We start from the raw sequence: 21113 nt of genomic DNA on the forward strand, positions 1-21113 counted from the left end.
TTAGTGGTTCCCCATTCCACCACCACCACCACCACCCCCATCCTCCTGGCTTTGGATGCTGTGGTGTGAAGTCCGGACCTATGGCAGCTATCTTGCAGCCAGAAGGTGACAATCCCAGGACAAAAGCCAACACATTGGAGACGGAACCAAGTAAGGATTAAAATAAATGTGGTTCTTGATGGTACTATTTAGATGGAACCTAACCTAGTACTGCCTACCTCCATAAATGTTGTCTTGGTGTAAGTCACTATTAGATGTAATTGTAATTGTAAAAGATAAATTACTTATCATCAAAACAACCTAATTGATACAAGGCCTTGGGAATAATGTTTGTAGGATGGCTGTCATTACCTCTATCTCTGTTTCTGTCTTCCTATATTTCCCCATAAAACTCTGATACCTTTGGATGATACTTGAAATTTTTGAAAATCTTTGGGCTAGAGGCCTACAAATGAGCTTCCCCAGGAGCAGAGGATTATGGGACTAATCTTGGCAGTGGTGCATGGGAGGGGCTGCTCTGTCTTGTCCAACCGTCTCCGTTTCTCTAGCTCCCTTACCTCTCCCTGTGTTTCTGCTTCCTTCTCAGTCACCTTAATCTCTGCCTTTCACTGCTTGCCTCTGATTCTCCTCACCTCAGTAATTGCCCTTTCTTTATCCTAATTCCTTCAGGGAAGAGGGGGCTATACCCAAATTCCTTCACTCTCAATATTGAGAGATTTGAGCTTCTCATCCTACAAAGGACTGAGGTTCAGGAAAACATTCAGATACTTGAGTTTCTAAAAGGGCCTAACCCGTTCCCCAAATACTGTGTGGTGGTTTGAAGCTGTAGGTAACCCAAGGGAAAAAAAAAAAAAAGTTCTTAAATTTAATCCATTCCTGTGGATGTAAACCCATTGTTAGCAGGATCTTTTGACAAGACTACTTCAGTTACTGTGACTCACCTTATTTGGATGGGTCACAATCCTATTACTAGAGCCCTTTATAAGTGGAATAAATACACAGGAGAGAGAGAGAAAGCCAAAGGAAGCAAGAAGCTGAAACAGAACCCAGAACAGAAGGAAGAGACCAGGAGACGCCACTATGTGCCTTGCCACATGGCAGAAGAGCCAAGGATCTCTGGCAGCCAGTCTTTGGGAAGAAAGCATTGCCTTGGATGATGCCTTGATTTGGACATTTGCACAGCTACAAAACCATAAGCTAATAAATTCCCATGGTTTAAGCCAACCCATTTCATAGTATTTGCTTGGAGCAGCCTACGAAACTAAAACGTGCTGTAAAAACAATACCATATTGGGGTAGCTGGTAGTGGATACCTGAAACTATCAAACTACAACCCAGAACCCATGAATCTCGAAGACAGTTGTATAAAAATGGAGCTTATGAGGGGTGACAATGGGATTGGGAAAGCCATAAGGACCACACTCCACTTTGTCTAGTTTATGGATGGATGAGTAGAAAAATAGGGGAAGGAAACAAACAGACAAAGGTACCCAGTGTTCTTTTTTACTTCAATTGCTCTTTTTCACTCTAATTATTATTCTTGTTATTTTTGTGTGTGTGCTAATGAAGGTGTCAGGGATTGATTTAGGTGATGAATGTACAACTATGTAATGGTACTGTGAACAATCGAAAGTACAATTTGTTTTGTATGACTGCGTGGTATGTGAATATATCTCAATAAAATGAAGATTAAAAAAAATACCATATCTTGAGATCTTCTCAAAGAAAAGGGAAATCTGGATTCCTGTTGCCCAATTGGTTTTAGTTACGTTACCCCTCTTCCTGTTCCTGGGGCACATTATTGGACGTCACTAGAACAGAGTCATTCTTCCTCAGAGAACAGGACTTGGGCCTGCCCAGAGCAAGGACCACAACTGGTGGCAAGTCCAGGTGAGCTGGGAACCTTGACATGGGCACACTGATTGGAGTGGTAGTGAAGGAGGATTCTTTGGAGTAGAGTGTAGAGAAACACGGGGGAGGAAACAAACACAGCAACTATACTCAACTCTTTCATTATGTTTTGCCATAAAGGAGAGCTGAGGAATTGTTGGAAACTAAAGAAGGATGTGGGGTTGAAGGACAGTTTTCTTTAATGATAGAAGTTTCTAGCACATATCAGTGTGCTGATGGAAATGATGAGTTAGAGAGGAATTACTCATGCTGGGGGACAATTGAAGGAAGGAAATTCTTGAGAAAGTGAGGGGGTTGGGATTTGGAGGACAAGTAGAGGAGTGGGTCTTGGGTTGGTCTTGGGCAAGGATACCTATTTCCTGGCAACAGCAGGGAAGGACAGTGGTGCGGAAACAGGCAGGATGGTGGATTTGGTGTATGAAGCAAGGGCATCAGCTGTAAGCCGGGGGAGGGGAGGAAGTTTGGAGCTTTGAGGAGAAAGCCAAAGGATCCAAATAATTACTATGGTTCTTGGGGAGAATTAATGTATCAGTAACCTTTCAGTGCAGTGCTGCCTTTCCGCATGAAGAAACTGGGCTTGGATATTCTTGACCTTCAAGAGTTGCAATCTTAGGCCAGCCATTTCCCCTTTCAAATCCCAAGTTTCTTTTTTATTATCACATGGTAATGATGATATTTAGCCAATATTGAGCTTGTTGAGATAAAAGGCAAGAAAGATGAGGCTGTAGCACAGTAACAGCCATGTAGAAGACGCTCAGAAATGGCAGCTACCAGAATTTGTGTATATGAGTTCCTCCCCCACTCTCTAACTGTGGTGGAGCCATGGTTGCACTGCTTTTCCTCTTTGGCTTGTCCCCTCCTGTCATTGCAGAATCTTCCTTATTCATTGCATCAATCTTTTCAAATGGTTGCTTCAGCAATTTTTTTTTTTTTGCATAAAATACAGGATTCCCATATACTACCCTATTATTAATAGCTTGTATTGGTGTGGTACATTTGTTACAATTGATGAAAGTATATTTTTATAATTGTACTATTAACTGTTGTCCATGGTTTAACTTAGGGTTCATTGTGTTGTGCAGTTTTGTGGAATTTTTTAAAAAAAAATTTATTCTAGTAACATATATACTAGTAATATATTTATTCTTGTAACATATATATGTGATTATATATTTAACCACATTCAAATATATAAATCAGTGCTGTTAATTAACGCTCACAATGTTGTGCTACCATCACCACCATTACCTAAATATTTCACAGTCCCAAATAGAAACTCTGTACATTTTAAGCCTTAAATCCCTATTCCCTACCCTCACCCCATCCCCTTGTCAATTTATATTCTACATTCTGACTTTATAAGTTTGCTTATCTTCATTGATTCTTAAGGACAAAATTCTCGGGATGGAGGGTAAGGATGAAGGGTGAGGATTCATCTTCAGCTTGTTTCTGAGAGTGTAGAGCATCACGATCCAAAAGAAATGTGAGCCACATATGTAATTTTAAAGAGTCTAGCAGGCACTTTAAAAAAGAAGAAGAAGCAGGTGAAATCAACTTTAATAAAAAATTTAACTTAACCCTATATAGTCAAACTATTCTAATTTCAACAAGTAATCAATATAAAGATTATTAATGAGATATTTCACATTTTTTTCATGTTAAGTCTTTGAAGCCCAGTGGGTATTTCACTCTTACAGCCCATCTCAATTTGGACTAGCTATGTCTTAAGTACTCAACAGTCACACGTGGCAGGTGGCTGCCATACGGCACAGCTCAAAAGTATAGGCAGTATGGAAGGGCAGGGGTAGAAAGAGGCCCCTGCTAGAATTTCACAGCCTGAGAACAAATCCTGTCTCCACCTCTTGCCAATTGGGTGACTTTAAACAATTAATTTAATGCTCTAAGTGTCAATTTCCTCTTCTGCAAAATGGGTATAATAAAACAACCTGGCATTATTTAGCAAGTACTATGTGTCAAGCACTGGCTCATGCTTTATATCAACCCATTTTGTTCTCATAACAACCTTTTGAGGGAGGCTGCTGCAAGAGTTAGAAGAGAAGGAAAGCTCTTGGCAAGAGCCTGGCACATACCTTGCATACCTAATCCAGTTAAATCCCACTCCCAAACCATCTTCATAACAAAATCACCTCCATTCTGCAGAGGAGAAAACTGAAGCGCACAGAGAAGTCACCAAAACACAAACCTAATAGATGTCAGGGGTGAGATTAGAGCCAAGATTTGAACGATCAACCATCCAGGACCCTTCCCACTACTGCCTGCAGTGTCTTTTAGAAAGATGAGTGATGAAAAAAGGAAGGGAGGAAGAAAGGAGAGAAAGAATAAAGGACAGAAAAATCCTCAAGAAAAGGTCAAATCTTAGGAAAACTTTTATGAAGATAGTTATCTGGCATGAAAATAGCACCAGCTTTGAAGTCTCCAATAGCTAGGTGCAAATCTCCAAACTTTCACTGACTGTGTGTGATGCTGGAGAGAATACCGAACCCCCAAGGTCTTGATGTCCTCACCTGAAAATGGGGCATAATACTCCTACTCCCTATCATAAATTATTGTGAAATTTAAATGCAAGAAAGTACCTGGAATGGACTCAGGTAAATAGGAATAGGAGATTGGTAAAGGTTCTTTTCTCTTAAGGAGACACGAGAGCCTTGAGTGTCTCAAACTTCATTGGACATAAAAATCACTTGGGGAGATGATAGAAGTTCAGAGGACTGGCTCTACAAAAGAGGTTCTAATTCCAGTAGGTCTGAGTTGGAGCAGGAATCTGAATATTAAACAAACATTCCAGGTGATCTGATACAGAATTCAAGGAGGATAGATCTGGTGGAGTCTATACAAGGAGTATAGTTTTGGTGATTAAACAGACTACTAGGGTGAACTTTGTCTGGGGTTCCAGACATGGCCTTGTCCACAACCAAAAAAAAGAAAGGTGAGTGGGAATGTCGCTATTCCAAGAACAAGGAAACCTTTTCCAGAAGCTCCCCAGATGAACGCCTCCTCTCTCATTAGCCATAATTTAGTCGCATGTCCACTCCTAAACCAATCATTATCACAGACAATGAGAATCCCATGGCTAATTTAGACTAAGCAGGATGTTGCTTTTAGCTGAGGGTAGAGTCATCTTCATTGAGGGAGTTCTGTTGATAAGGAGATGTGGAGAACAGATGTTTGGGGGCTTCCAACACTGTGAGCTATAATTTGCCCAGTCATTGAGTATTTGAAATCAGAGAAACTTGGTTGAAATCCTTGCTTGACTTCTTAGTACTTAAGCAACCATGGGCAGAAAACACGATTGCTTTGATTCTCAACATCCTCTTATGTAAAATGGAAATATTCTGTTTCATACATGTCAGCCATGAAATAGACACTATATGTAAAATAGTTAAGAAGGTCCAAGGTACCAAATAGATACCTTAACACATGTTTACACCATTATTGCTTTATACTGTTCTTCCTCTTTGAGAGTATTGAATCCATCCAATGGATGGAGAAGAGTGTCTCATCCACATGGCCAAGATAATCCCAGAGATAAGAGTGGACGTGGGACCTCCTGCTCTGATTTCCTCTAGCACAGAATACAAAGACATAATATTTTATTACATGTCGTATTTTTATCTATCCTTTTTACCTGTCTTTATAAAGTATCCAAATATTATTCCTGGCCTTTCAATAGAGAGGAAAATGGGTTTTCCTACCCCTAAGAGAGAGGAGGCCAAATCTGGTGTGGAGAGGTTGTATATCTTGCAGCCCCCAGGCAGGGAGTCATGGGTACAAGAAAGCTTTAACCCATGTCTGTCTGACTCAGCCACTGAAGCTGCCTCCCCCCGATTTTCTGATGTCCATGCATCTTTTGCCCAATATTTGGTGGGCAAGGGCATTTTCTCCTTTAGCCAAATAATCTTCCTGGCAGGTTTCTCACATATTACCAACCATGGGTATGTGTTGCAAGATGCAATCTTGCCCAAAGGATCTGAAGAAATTTGCCAACTTACAGGTGAGAGCAGACACAAAGAAGAGTGCATAGGATGTTCTGACTGGAGTTGGGGACTGTAGGGGAAGGTGAGGGAGCATGTGAGTGGGGAAGTCAATGGGTGCAGAGATGATGCTATGGGGAAGCTTCGTGTAGGCTCAAAACTAAGAAAAGGCCTTTGCCAAACTGTTTCAGGAGTGGGTAAGATGGATACCAATTCTTCTCTTGCCGTGAACGTGTCTGGAGGTGCCCAAACTGGATCTGCCAGCTATTCAGCCCTGGAGATCTTCTCTCAGGTGGTAACTGGGGTCACCTTTGTCCTCGGTGTCCTGGGCAACGGGCTTGTGATCTGGGTGACCGGCTTCCGGATGGCTCACACGGTCACCACCATCAGTTACCTGAACCTGGCCTTAGCCGACTTCTCTTTCACCTCCATTTTGCCATTTATCATGGTCTTGAAGGCCATGAGAGGACACTGGCCTTTCGGCTGGTTCCTGTGCAAATTCATTTTTACCGTGGCGGACATAAACCTGTTTGGAAGTGTCTTCCTGATCGCGCTCATTGCTCTGGACCGTTGTATCTGTGTCCTGCACCCAATCTGGGCCCAGAACCACCGCACTGTAGGTCTGGCCAAGAGGGTGATCATCGGACCCTGGGTTGTTGCCCTGCTCCTTACCTTGCCAGTTATCATCCGTGTGACTACAAAGACTACTCCAACGGGGATGACAACATGCACTTTCGACTTTACACCCTGGATTACAGATGAAAATGAGAAGAGGAAGGTGGCCATTACCATGTACACAATCAGAGGGATCATCCGTTTCATCATTGGCTTCAGTGCCCCCATGTCCATCGTTGCTATTTGCTATGGGCTAATCGCCGCCAAGATGCACAGAAAAGGCCTGATTAAATCTAGCCGTCCGTTACGGGTCCTCACATTCGTTATAGCTGCCTTCTTCCTCTGCTGGTGTCCATATCAGGTAGTGGCTCTCATAAGCACAATTAATGTCAGGGAACGCTTTCAGGGCAAGGGCACAGATCTTACAACTGTGATTAACGTCACGAGCGCCCTGGCCTTCTTCAACAGCTGCCTCAACCCAATGCTCTACGTCTTCATGGGCCATGACTTCCGGGAGAGGCTGATCCACTCCCTGCCTGCCATTCTGGAGAGGGCTCTGAGCGAGGACTCAGCCCAGACCGGTGACACGGCGGCCAGTTCTGCCTCACGTCCTGAGGAGGCGGAGTTACAGGCCATGTGAGGAGGGGGCTGGGGGCACTTTTGAGCTCAGCCCCCCACTATCTTGTTCCCAGCTCCAGCTTCATCTTACCTGGAGTCACACTGAGCCTTGGGCATTTCCTGCTTCCCTTAGGGTTACCCACTCATCAGGAAAAGTTCTTCTGTGTCTCCTGATTTACTGGGAAGAAATGGACGTGGGGCTACTCTCGATGCCTCTTTTGGGTTTTGTACCTCAGCCTGTACCTTGGGGTAAGTGTGAGAAAAGAGTATACAAAGGGAGGGAAGAGTAGGGACGGTGGGGAATTTGTAGGACTCAGATGAGGCCTTCCATTAAGGAAGAAGTTTATTATTTCACCATTAAGATGTTTGCATTAGGAGTTTTGCAGCTACCTTTTATCAGATTATGGAAGTTTCCTCCTATTCCTAGTTTATTGAAGTTTTCTTCTTTTTCTATTTTTAAATAATGAATGCTTGTTGAATTTTATTAAATGCTTTTTCTGTATATATTAAGATGGTCACATTATTTTTATCCTCTTAGTTACATCATCATAATTACATTAATTAATTTTTGAATGTTAAACTACCCTTGCGTCAATGGAATAAACTATACTTGCTTGTGATGTATTATATATGAAGATATATGTATTCATATATAATCTATCTCACTAGATTTGTTTAGAATTTTTGCATTTATGTTTATGTAAAAGATAAGGTAAAACCAAAAACCAAAACAAAAGAAATAGATGCGGGGCTACTATTCATGTCTTCTTTTTGTTTTGTTTTTTGTTTGTTTGTTTGTTTGTTTTTGAACCTGGGGTAGGTAAGAGGTGGCAAAAAATAGGGAGATCATCCAACCAGTTTGCCTAAATAGTGTGAAGGGTTAACAGATGGCAGCCATGCTCTTGGTGGGTAGTGCATGATGATGGCAGATTCCATTCCACTTCATGGGGCAAATCTTGAAACTTGATATATGATGTGGCCCCGAGAGATCAGACCCTCCTCTGGACCCCATGGCCTTTTCTGTGCAACCCCCTAACTGGCTCTCCAAGCCCTGCCTTGTAGCCTCCAATGCACTCATGAAATCTATCCCACTAACTCCTGAGCTCCTGCAGGGCACTGCCTGATCCCTGCCTTCCCCCTGCACACAAAAGGTCTCAATAAATGTTGCTGAACCAAACCTCTTGCCTCTGTACCTCTTTTATAGTTCCCCAGAGTCATTGCAGATATTGTAACTCTTAAATAACCGACTCCATGAACTCAGCTGGTTTCTTTTTCCTCTTTTGACAGATGGGGAAATTGAGGCCCAGAAAGAGGGGTTATCTAGGCCTTCCGAATTGGTTCCAGAATGGATTCTCCAAGCTGAGCAAAGTCTGAGGTTGTGGGAAAGCATGAGATTTGGAACAGAAAGGGCATAAAAGCTGGAGTCGGGCAGATCAGAGTCTAAATCACTAGTCGTCGACCCCTAAAAAATTCTCATCACAGCTTGGAGCCTCAATTTCTATGTCTGTAAAATGGAAAGCCTGGACCGTCTCCTCAGAGCTCTTTGGTGGGTTTTAAACACCCAGCACAGACATGGCATATGATGAGTGCTCAATGAAACTTATATTCCTTTTCTACATCTTCCTAGAGCTCTGTCTATACCTACCAAGACCAAGCCTGGCTAATGGTTCCTCAAGATGGTTATCCAGTTCCTCAGATAAGTCATAGATGCCCACCCATTGGTCTTCACCTCATTTTAGTGGCTCATCCCAGCTCCCCTTATTTTACCATATTATCCATGTCCTCCTCTTGACTTACACACAGTAGACCCTACCCAAGGTGGAGCTCAGGCTCAAGGCCAGTTGATGCAGAGGTAGCTGGTGTGTTTGATCGGTTCCTAATGAGACTCTGAATTGAGACAGAGTCTGTAGCAAGTCAGACTGTGTCAAGCCCTGGAGTTGAGGCAGAAATTCTGTAATGGTGACCCAAGGCAGTAGTAGTTATTGGGTAGAATAGAGATAAAGAAGAACCCTGCAGAGGAAGCTGTCTTTGGAGACAGAATAGAATAGATGAATCTGAGCAAAGCCCCCAGATTGCAAGGGTCAGAGAGAAGCTACTTGATAACTTTTCAGTTTCTCTAAGATCTGGATGTACTCTCTGAAGCTGGCTTTTCTCAAATCCCCCCATGTCCTCCTGAGGAAATGGAATAGCCCATGATGTGGTTTAAGAACAAGGATAGATGAAAGTCCCCGTCTCTCCACAAATCCTGATAATATTCAGCTCACCGCCAAATGGTGCCTCCATAGAGAATAAACCCTCTAGTAGAGCTTCAACTTTAAGAATTCAGACCCTGTGTCTTCATTGGAATCCTGGATTCGTCAATTACAAACTCTGTGATTTGGGGTAAATTAATTAATTTTTGCCTATCAGTCATGGTTCCATCAGGGAAAAGGTGCACACTAAAATGGTTTAATTGAAGAGAGTATAATGAAGATGCAGGTAGGGTTAATAAATCCATGGGGATGGTGGAGTCCCAGGGACAAACAACAGTGGTGTATTAGTTTCCTGTGGCCGCTGTAACAAATGACCACAACTTGTAGGCTTAAATCAACACAAATCTATTATCTTACAATTCTAGAGGTCAGAAGTCCAACATGGGTCTTACATGGATAAAATCAAGCAATCGGAAATCTGGGGGCCTAGAGGAGACTCAGTTTCCTTGCCTTTTCCAACTTCTAGAGCTGCCTGTATACTTTGGTTCATGCTGCCTCCTCCATCCTCAAATCCAGCAACAAAGTATCTTATCTCTCTCTGACTCTGACTTTCCTGCTTCCTTCTTTCAGTCATAATGACCATATGATTACATTGGGCCCAGATGATAAGCCAAGATGATTCCCCTCAAACTCAAGGGCTTTGACTTTGTCACTCCTGCAAAGTCCCTTTGGTTATGTGAGCTAACACATTCACAGGTGCTGGAGATTGGTGAATTAGCCTCCCATAAGTGGGAAGCTGTAAACAGCCTAGGTCTCAAGGGACAGGAAAGGGACTCATTTCCAGAACTCAGAGAAAGGGATGGTGGGGTGGGGGCACCCAACAGATGAGAGCCCAGACAGGGGCCCAGTTATGGGGGTGGTAATAAACAACAGACCTCAATCTCTTCCCACCCTCCCTCCAGCTGGCCAAATGCAACTGGAAGCCAGAAGGCACAGAAACCCAGGTAACCCAGTCCCTAGATGTCAACCTCCTCGGGCAGAAAGCAGGATAGAGAAGGGCAGAGAATGGATCTAGGGGGACACACTGAGAAAAAGCAGAACACTCACTGGGTCTTTAATTCTTCTCTTGTTAAATGGACACATTTGTATGTGTTTGAAAGGACAAGGATGTGAGAAAATACATGTAAACCTTTGTACATAGGTTTGAGACATAGATCAAACTTGATAAATATTAGCTTGTTTTAATTAATTAGATAATGGCAATCCCTTTTGATTCTGTGCTCTCTCCTTGAGTAACCACATCTATACCCAAGACTTCAGTGACTACTTCTGTTACCCAAGTTCCAAATAGCTCTCTTCACCACAGACCTTTCTTGGGTCCCAGATTTTTAACAGCTTTAGTGAGGTATAATTTACATACCATGAATTCCACCTATTTTAAGTGTGCAATTTAATGATTTTTAGTAAGTTTACAGAGTTGTGCAACCATTAAAACAATCAATTTTTCGAGTATTTCCATTGTTCCGAAAAGAATCCTCATGCCCATTTTGTAGTCAAGTCACATTCCCACTTCTATACATTTGCTTTTTTTTTTTATTTTGAGATATCATATAAACGGAATCATACAGTATATGATCTTTTGCATCTGGGTTTTTTACTTACCATGTTTTGGAGGTTTATCCATGTTACAGCAGGTATCTGTATTTTATTCCTTTTTATTGCTGAACAGTATTCTAGTTTATCAATATACCACATTTTGTTTATCCATTCACCAGTTGAGCCCTAGATTTTTAACCCTATTGCCTCATGAGCACTCCCCTACAAGATACCCCCAGGCTGCTCACTCCAAGTCCAATGCAGAATTTATCATTCCTCAACTTACCCCACTCCAAACCCTGCTTAGCTTTCCCACTTCAATCACGGCTGCCTCATGCAGCCTGAGATTCATCTTCCATTCTTCCTTCTCTTCCATAATCATAGTCAATCAGGTACCACGTCCAGCCATTCTCCTCCCGAATATATCTCAAGCTCTCCCCTCCGCTTGCTCTCCATGCTCACAACCATTGCCCAAGTGCAAGCCTTCAGAGGCTTTTATCATCGAAGCTTCGTCCCTGGGCTCAGCTCCACATGGGCGCCCACAGTAGATGCTCCTAGTTTGCCTGCCATCAGCCATCCTCCACCTTTCCCCTCACTGACTGTGCCTTTTCCATGCTGCAGTGCATCCAGCCCAGAGTTGAAATCTCCAGTGGAGCGATTGATTTCTAACTTTTATTTCATTTGAATTAATTTGAATGTAAATAACTGCATGTGACTGGTGGCTGCCATCTTGGCCATCCAGGCTGTAGGATGACCGGGGGTGCCCTCTCTTCTCTCCCACCATACTCTAAGTGCGTTAAGTCCATGCTGGCACACAGCAGGCCCAGCAAACACTTATGAATGAATATCCTCCCGTCCTTCCATTTCTGTCTTTGTATGCCCAGTTTCCTTCTGTTTTTGACAAATGTGTTTGTGAGCTAGTTATTGGTTTTTCCTGATCACCTTTAAAGCCTCAAAAAGTCCTCTACTTCCAAAAGACTGCAAATCAACCCCCAAATGCAGAGGGCCATGGGATGGTAGGAGCTTGCAGGTGAAGAGAGCATTTGGAGGGTCCAGCCCACCCCCAAATAGTGCTAACCCAGGCATTGTGACACCATGTCCTCGGCCATTTGGAAATCAGGAAGGACCCCAGCTCCTGTTACTCAAGTACCCACAGATCTATTTCTTCTTCTCTTCCCTCAGCTGTGCTCCTTAGGAAACCACAGAAGCCTGAGTCACTCTCCACAGATGACCAGGACTCAAGAAACCCCAGAGGGCAGGAACTGCATTAGGAAGAATGTCTGGGTCAGATCCTTGAGTGGTAGGGAACTGGGAACCTCAGCTCTTGGATCCTTAAGAGAGGGTGCTGTGGACCTAGACTCCTGGGACTGAGAGCATCATCTCTTTGAGCCTCTGTCTTCTCCTTTCTAAAATGGGTAGATTACCAAACCCTTCCCTACAGGGTTGTCTACACAATGAAAAGAGACACAGTATATTCACACTATGAAATGCTATTCTGCAGAAATGTGCGTGAGCAAATAAAAACTAAATGCACAACCACAGATGAATATCACAATGTTGAGAGAAAGAACCCAAGCACAAAGAGGACAGACACACTGTGTGATTCCATCTCTATGAAGTTCAAAACAAGGGAAACTAACCTATGCCAATGTGAGTCAGAACAGTACTTACCCTTGGGGGGCAGTGACTGGGAAGGGGCTCAGAGGGGCTCACGGGAGCTGGAGAGGTTTCACGTCTTGATCTGGGTGCTGGTTACATGGTGTGTTAACTTTGTGGGTATTTGTTGAGTGGTATCCTAATGATCTGTGAGTGTTCCATGTATGTGTCATACTGTGACAAAAATTTTTCTGAAAGAGGAAGACGGGGGAAGAGAGAAGGAGATAGAAGAGGAGGGAAGGAGAGGGAAGGAGAGAGAAGGAGAGGGGGAGAGAGGAACAGATGAGGGAGACAGAAGGAAGGGAGAAAGGAAAGTATTCCCTATTTTGCCACATTTTGTTGAACAAATGAAGTTCCAACATACATCTTCATTATTTTACTTTCATCATACTCAGCAACATAAAAATATCAACCAATATTCACGTTGGTACTACACTCATTCATCAGTGTGCCATTTTGAATCTGTTATGCACCCCATAAAAAATCTATGTTCTTTTAATCCACTCTTGTGGGGGCAGACCTGTTGCTGGCGGGACCTTTTGATTAGATTATTTCCATGGAGATGTGACTCCACCCGTTTATGGTGGGTCTTAATTAGTTTACTGGTATCCTTTATGAGAGGATATAAAAGGCAGAGATATTTTGAAGATAGCCCAGAGCCGACACAGACCCAGATGTTTGGAGATACTAAGAGATGAAGCCCAGAGTTTGCCCCAGAAAAGCTAAGTGAGAACCTGCAGATGCTTAAGGAGAAAGCCACTGGAATCAGAAGCTAAAGGCAATGCAGTCTGGGAGCAAAGGACCTGGAGACACCAGCCACATGCCTTCACAGCTGACAGGGGTATTCCAGATGCCATCAGCCTTTTCCCCAGAGAAGGTATCTACCTCTTGATGCCTTAATTTGGACATTGCCATGGTCTTAGAACTGTAAATTTGTGAACTAATAAACCCCCATTGTAAAAGCCAATCCATTTCTGGTATTTTGTGTTTCGGCAGCTTTAGCAAACTAGAACAGTCAGTGACGTGAGCTACTTCTTTGCTGAATCAGATAGTAATCATGCATTTATTCATAGTCTCTTGTGACATAATTGTTGGAGGTGCAACTAAAAAACTAACAGTGGACTTTGTAAGAAATTGCAAGTTACCCTGAAGTTATAGGTGTATGGGATTTGCAATAAAGAGTATTGCATATTTTATTATTATATGTAAAACATAGATACATTTCCTTTATAATCAATAATATACAGACATACATTTTGTTCTGGAGAGCCTATTGTTAAACATTTACCTGCACACAACTGAGCAGTGCCAGACTAGAGAGCACAAGTGCTTTGGATTGTGCAAGAACTGAGTTCAAATCCTGACTCTATCACTATTGTGGGACATTAGGCAAACCACTAGTCCCGTTTAAACCTCAGTATTCCCTTCTTTAACATGGAAGCTATAACTACTATCTGAAGCAGATCTTTGGGTTAGAGCATGTGGCGTATGCCACAGCCTGGATAAAAAACCACCATAATATCATAGCTATTTCCACTTGATGAAGACAAGCTTGCTCTCTCTTTTCTTTCTCTGTCCTCTGAGATCCAGACCAAATTGACAGTGCACTTCCTCTCTGCCCTGCCTTCTTCTCCCATCCTCCAGAGTCTTCCTTCCTCATTTCACTTCCCTTTGCCAACCAACAGATTGAGTAACCATTGAGCAGAATTTACTCTGAAATCCTTGGGCATGGGCTGGGAGGAGAGGGAACGTCTTCCCTGTGACCTGTTCTCGTCCCCGGTGCCTAGGAGGAGGAAGGGCCAAGCTAGCTCCAGAGCAGAGACCGGCTTGCATGTGCCAGGTCCTGGGGTGCAGGACTCAGATGAATCCCCTCAGGTAATCCTTGCTGCAAAGCTGTCAGAGGAAGGAAACTGAGACTCAGAGAGAATGACTCACTTCTCCAAGCTCACACCGCTTGGTGTCGGAAATGGGATTTGCATCCAGGTCCTTACAACTTACTGCTACACTATGTTCTGTCCCAGAGGAGGCCTCTGTAATGATCAGTGAATGAATAAGTGAATGAATGAGTGAAGCATCTCAATAACAGGCAGGCAAGTTATGATATGCAAATATTTCCCCCAAACAGCAAATTATAGATTAGAAAGTCAGTGACTGAAGTGGGAAATTATAGGTTATATGTATGCCACCAGTAAAAAAATTTTTAAAACAAACATACAACCATACAACAAAAAGAGTGAATCCTAAAGTAAACTATTTTCTATAGTTAATAGTATAATTATAATAATATAGTTTCATTAATTGTAACAAAGGAACATGAATGAAAAATGGTTAATAATAGGGAAACCTGAATGTGTGAGGGGGGTATATGGGAACTCTGTACTTTCTGCATGATTTTTCTGTAAACCTACAAATGCTCCAATACAAAAAAAAAATTTAAGTTGAGGAGCTCATTTAAACCAGGGTTCCATTCCTGGTGCCCGTAGCCCTCTATGACCTTGAATTTATCAGGGCCTTGTCTTTAAAATGGTGATATTATAGCACTTTTCCCAAGTGTTTTTCAAGGATTCTAAGCAAGAAAAAGTTTCTGGATGGATGTCCAGCACAAAGTAGGAGCCTGGGAAATCTTACCTGACTTATAGAGATAAAGTTGATTCTCCAACTTTACATAAGAATCACCTGGGATGATTGTCCCAGACATTTCCTGGGCCCCAATCTCACCAAATCAGCCTACGTCAGAGCAAGGCCCAATAATCTGCATTTTTTCTTTTTTTATTAAGGTAAAATTCACATAACATAGAATTAACCTTTCTAAAGTGTACAATTCAGTGGCATTTAGTACATTTACAACAACCACCTCTATAAAGTTCCAAAACATTTTCATCACCCTAAAATAAAACCCTGTAGTCACTGAGTATTCACCCCCCATTGTCCCTTCTCCCCAAGCCCTGGTAGCAACCAGTCTACTTTCTGTCTCTATGGATTTATCTATTCTGTAGATTTCATTAAGTGGAATTATACACTATGTGGCCTTTTATGTGTGGATTCTTTCAGTCAACATGATGTTTTTGAGGTTCAACCTTGTTGTAGCATCTCTTAGGACTTGAATCCTTTTTTTGGTTGAATGAGATCCCATTGTATGGATATACCATATATAGTTTATCCTTTCATCTGTGGATAGAAGTAACCTGTATTTTTAACAAATACCCCCAGACAACTCGGATGCTTTGGTGTCCACAGATCAGCTTGCAAAACACTTGTATACATGAAGACAAGACTAGATAGTGGAGTCAGCCAGAGGTGGGTGGAACGACCCAGCTCTGCCACTCTTTGGTGGTGTCATCTGGGGCAGCTTCCATTATCTCTCTGAGTCCCAATCCCAACTTACAAATGGAAATTGTTACAGGGATCAGGGGGTCGTTTTCCTGGATGAGATCTGGGTTGAAAGCCTGTAGTCCAGACACTGGTAACAGAGAGGCAGGAAACTTACCAAGTTACTTACTCTTCTCCACCTCACAAGACTGTCCCCGCTCACTGGAGATCACAGCACTGTGGTTTGCAGCCACTGGTCTGTGGGTGCCTGCGTTTGACCGCAGATGGGGGCCTCCAGCCTTCCCCTGCTCTAACTTCCTCTATCCCAGAACGCACAAGCACGCTCCATCAATTGCACACCGTCTGTACTGCACACTACCCTTTGTTGACAGATTCTCCAAGCTTCCCATTATGCCAAGGTCCTCCCAATGGCCCAGGGAGGTCTTTTCACCCACTCTGGAGAGACAAGAAAGGTGGGATCCAGATGAAGTTGATCCTGTGTAGTTTCTAGTTTCGTCCTCTCACGTCATGATGGTGTTTGTTCTCCTTGTCTGCAGGTGGTCAGGGTGGAGAAGGAGGTGCAGAGAGAGGCGGTGGCTTGCCCAAGGCCACCAGCCAGAGTGGTCTGAGCTAGACTGGAGCCCAGGAGTGGTTGACCCCAGAGCATGGGCTCCTACCTGCTCCCACCTGGCTGACCCCTCAGATGAGAGTGGAGGTGGCCACAGATGGTGAAGGGTTCCCCGTGATCACCAGCGCCAGGCACGGAGGCTTTCAGCTGCTGCTGGCTCAGGAACAGCTAAAACTGCCCCACATTCTGGTGTGCCAGGCAGGCTCTCTCTCCTAATCCTATTGGTGACCCTGTGAGGGATATTCCCGTATTACGTTAGGAAAGCCAGGCTCCAGGGAATGAAATGGCTCTTTGCCAAAAATATACAAGTAACTTTTTGGGGGCCCCAGAAGTCCAGGACCCTAGTTCTGCCCTCTGGATCCTCATCCTTGGAGACATTTTCCAATTCAGGCTGTCGAATTCCTTCCTTACAGACCTTCAGATCCTGGTCTGCGGCGGAAGCAGACCCAAGACTCAGGATGGACTACGGAGACTTCCGGAAGGGAGGGGAGGAGGCAGAGAGCCAAGACCATGTGTGAAAGTAACCCAGGACTCAACATTTTCCATCAGACTTAGAAGGTGAGGGGCATGAGGGTCCAAGAGGCCAGGAATCCTCCTCAGCCCACAGAGGGCAGCCCCAGCCCCTCCTCCCTCAGACCCAGGGGTCCAGGCCCCCAGCCCCTCCTCCCTCAGACCCAGGGGCCCAGGCCCCAGCCCCTCCTCCCTCAGACCCAGGGGTCCGGGCCCCCAGCCCCTCCTCCCTCAGACCCAGGGGTCCGGGCCCCCAGCCCCTCCTCCCTCAGACCCAGGGGTCCAGGCCCCCAGCCCCCTCCTCCCCCAGACCCAGGGGTCCAGGCCCCCAGCCCCTCCTCCCTCAGACCCAGGGGCCCAGGCCCCCAGCCCCTCCTCCCTCAGACCCGGGGGTCCAGGCCCCAGCCCCTCCTCCCTCAGACCCAGGGGTCCAGGCCCCCAGCCCCTCCTTCCTCAGTGCCCTACTCAGTGGAAAATCACCTGGTTTCTATTGCCTGGCTCTGCTGCCCCCAGACTGCATCACCCTGGCCAAGCGAGTATCCTCAGGTCTCAGTTTCTCCATCTGGAAAATGAGAGTCCTTCTCTCTTGCTTCCCTGGGAGAGGGCAGAGGGGAACAGGAAGCCTCTCCCTCCCTCTCTCTGGCTTTTTCAGGGTCTCTGTTGCCTCCAGAGAAGAGAGCTGGAGGAGCTGGGAGCCGAGTGGGAGCCCCTTCAGTGACCCCCCGCAGGCCCTCCCCTCCCTCCTCCAGGCTCCAGTGAGGTCCGCAGCGTCCTCCCGGAGGACTCTTGAGTGACGGAATCTTGGAGGTGCAGGAGATCCTCCCGGTGTGCGGGAGGGTGGGCCTCACCAGCTCCAGCCCATCCAGGGCCCCCTAAGAGCTCTCCTGGTTCCTGGAAGTCCAGAGGCCGTCTGCTCCCAACTTGGGGATCTTGGAGACTCCTTGCCTAGGGCTCCACCGCCCTGGGAGCCCCTCATCTCATCCCTCTCACGGCTTCTGGCCGCTCTGAGGGGCGACCACAGAATTGTGGGGTGCAGGTGGGGAGTCCCAGCTGCTGGGCTCTTTCCCTCCCCTTTCCTCTCTATCTGTCCTCCCCTCTCCTCCCCATCCTTCCCTCTTTCTTCCTCCTCCCCCTTCATTCTTCTCCCTCTCTCTCTCTCTCTCTCTCTCCTTCTCTCCCTCCTCCTTCCCCTCCTACTCCTTTCTCCCCCTCTGTTCTCTCCCTCTTCCTTCTTCCCCCTTATCCCTGCCTCCCTTTTCCCTCCACCCCCTCCCTCCTCTCTCCTCGTCCCCCTCCCTCCTTTCTGCTTCTTTCTCTTTCCCTGTCTGGCTACCATTCGGACTCTCCTTCCCACTCTCACTCACTCCACGCATATTTGTCAAATGCCTACTAGGTACCAGGCACTGGTCCAGGCCCCTGGGAAACAGAATTGTGATTAAAACAGGCAGAAAGGAGTGAGGTAAAGGGGCCAGACATCTGGGGTGGGGCAGGCTGCCCTACTAAACCACGAGGCCAGGAGAGGTCTCCCTCCACCCCGGTCCCTTCTGTCTCCAGGGATCCCCCCCCACCCCAAGCCCTTCTCTCCCAACCCAGGACACCTAGCAAAGAAACCATTTACTTGGAATACTGAACAAAACACAGACTTCTTCAAGTCTGTCCCCGGGACCCATACTCTCCCTGGGTCTCGGATCCAGGAGGCAAGTGACTCTGCCCAGCCCTGCCTGAAACAGGCGAGAGAAGGCTTGTGTGAAGCCAGGCTGGGCTCAGAGGCTCGATTAGGTGGATTTGCCTGTCGTGCCTGTTTTCTGTCTGTCTTCCATCTCCCCTTCTGCCCCTCTTGCTCCTCGGCTGGGCCTCCGCCATCCTCACCAAATCTTCCCCATCCGAGCGCAGATTCTCGGAGCTCTCTGTAGCCCAGAGAAGATCCTGGGATCTCTGGGACAACCCCACGACTCACTCGGTCAGCCTGGTCACAGTCGCCCTTCTCCACCTCCTGTCCATCCTTCACAGGGCCCCAGAGCTGACCCTGCCCCTCACCTGCTCCCCAGGACCCCAGGACAGAGCCTCGGCCTCTGAGTCTGGCATTCACAGCCCTGCCTGGGGTGGGCTGCACCCCCCACCCCTCCCGCAACATCAAGCGCCTGAACTTTCCAGCCGGGGAAGCCCTTCCTGTGCCCCCTCCCAACTCCCCATCCCCTGGCTAACTCCTCCTCAGGACGTCACCTCCTCCAGGAAGCCTCCCCTGCCTCTCCGGCCGGGTGGGGCCATCCTCACACTATTCGTGAGCCTCTGTTTATACAGCTGACTCCTCCATCAGACTTGTGCCTCCCCAGGGACAGGGCAGGGTCTGAGTCACCTGCGTGCCTGGCACCACCCAGCCCAGAGCCTGGCCCGGCAGAGGCTGCAGAGGCGTCGGTACAGGGAATAAAATCCCTCTGCCTTGCCAGGGTTCCTGCCTGGCTGTCTCCTGCTCTTCTGTCCCACACACCTTGATGTTTTCTGATGCTGACTGAAATCTTGGGGAGGCCACTGTGCACTCGGGACAGGGACTGGAGGTTCAGGGCCATTGGAGGGGAGGGTCTCAGGGGAGAGGCCGCTGGAGGTGCGGGAGGGCTCTGGTTGTCCCTGCCTCCTTCTGGAGGGCCCCAGCTTCTGGCTTGTCTTGGTTCTCTTCCTGCAAGGGGTTCTGGGGGTGTGGCTGGGGGCCTGGACCCCTGGGTCTGAGGGAGGAGGGGCTGGGTGCCCAGACCCCTGGGTCTGAGGGAGGAGGGGCTGGGGGCCCGGACTCCTGGGTCTGAGGGAGAAGGGGGCTGGGGCCTGTGTTCCCGGGTCCTGGGGGACGATGGGGCTAGGGCCAGACTCTTGGAAGGAGCCACCATTAGGGTTCGATGTTCTGGTCCCTCTGCCGTCACCCACACTCTGGTTTTAGAAACTTCTGGTTTTATACAGCTGCTCCACCCAGGTGGGTGGGGTGGGGGCTGGGCAGGCAAACGTCCGGCTTCTGGGTGGAGCCTGGGCTGGGAGCCCCCCCCCCCCGGGTTAGAGGAATCATCCTCCCTCCGGCCCTGGGCTCAGCTCCCATCGTGGGATCAGATCCACTATCCTGACACGGCCAGACACCAGGCAGCACAGGCTCCCGGCAGCCGCATCCGGGCAGCCCGGACCTCCCTGCTGGGGAGGGCGGGGTGCCCCAGGCACAGGCCCTCAGGCCCCCCACAACCTGCCTCCCCAGGGAAACCCAGGGTGTGAGGAGCTGGCACCATGCAGGGGAGAGCCCCCAGTCAGGCCAGAAGAGATGGAGCAGCAGGCAGAGATGAAGACTTAGAGACAGAAAAAAAGGGAGGCAGAGTGGGGGAGAAGAGAGAGAGAGAGACAGAGACAGAGAGAGAAAGGGAGAGAGGGAAAGGGGGAAGAGAGAGGAACAGAGAGAGACAGAGAGAGAGAGGGGGAAACAGAGCCCCAGAAAGAGACAGACAGGGATATTGTGGAGGATCAAAACAAAGAGGCAGAGAAAAGGGCAGAGAAAGAGGAAAAGGAGAGTGAGGCCCGGAGGGAGAAGCAGACAGAGAAACAAAATCTGGGAAACAGAAAAAGAGATAGAGACAGGGATACAGAGAGAAAGGAGGAGGCAGAAATCACAAAGAAAGAAAGAAGCAGCCCCAGACAGATGGAGGTGGAGATACAGAGAGACATCCAGAGGCCGAGAGAAAGAGAAAGATACAGATAAAGAGGGAGAGACACGGGCTGAGGGAGTCAGGGAGAGAAAGAGAGAGGGGACAGGGTAAGGAAGCCAGAGAGATGGAGAACTTCAGAGACAGACCCAGACCCAGAGATAAGAGAGGAAGACACAGGAGGTGGGGGTGGGAGACGAGAGAGAGATGCCGAGAGAAACCGGAGCACACAGGGACAGACGGATGGAAAGACAGAACCAGAGAAAGGGAGACAGAGACAAAATGATAAAGACTCAGAGAGTGAAACAGAGGGATGAGAAAGTACAGCAATAAATAATCAGAGCCACGGGGCGAAAGGGAGAAAGACAGATACAGAGGAAGAAAGAGACAGACAGCCACTATCAGTTCACAGTTA

The 21113-nt window shown here is 46.7% G+C and overlaps 2 protein-coding genes across 5 annotated transcripts in view; both read left to right on the top strand.

The window, feature by feature from the left end:
* The first annotated feature begins 1831 nt into the window (after positions 1-1831).
* The window catches only part of HAS1 (hyaluronan synthase 1), a 29091-nt gene continuing 9809 nt past the window's right edge, over positions 1832-21113 (top strand). Inside the window, exons 1-2 of one of the 4 annotated variants that reach the window (XM_037819929.1) lie at positions 1832-1890; positions 16931-17075. Coding sequence is in view for 2 of the 4 variants with exons in the window: in XM_037819925.1 (XP_037675853.1) it covers positions 16801-17075 (275 nt within the window). In the remaining 2 variants the exon portion in view is untranslated. Of the gene's footprint in view, positions 1891-7284; positions 7386-15689; positions 17076-17831; positions 18064-21113 lie in introns of those variants that run through there. The other 3 variants (XM_037819926.1, XM_037819925.1, XM_037819927.1) reach the window with 3 other exon arrangements.
* Positions 1845-7318, top strand: LOC119521549 (fMet-Leu-Phe receptor-like). Its single transcript, XM_037819931.1, has 2 exons — positions 1845-1890; positions 6095-7318. Exon 2 carries the CDS (start codon positions 6106-6108, stop codon positions 7156-7158), a length of 1053 nt encoding a protein of 350 aa, XP_037675859.1. The 5' UTR covers positions 1845-1890; positions 6095-6105; the 3' UTR covers positions 7159-7318.

Source organism: Choloepus didactylus, chromosome 27 (genome assembly GCF_015220235.1).
Source record: "Choloepus didactylus isolate mChoDid1 chromosome 27, mChoDid1.pri, whole genome shotgun sequence".
NCBI classification, from domain to species: domain Eukaryota; kingdom Metazoa; phylum Chordata; class Mammalia; order Pilosa; family Megalonychidae; genus Choloepus; species Choloepus didactylus.

Bases quoted from the DNA above. Each gene is read 5' to 3' on its own strand.
- LOC119521549 (XM_037819931.1), top strand. From the start codon at position 6,106: ATGGATACCAATTCTTCTCTTGCCGTGAACGTGTCTGGAGGTGCCCAA.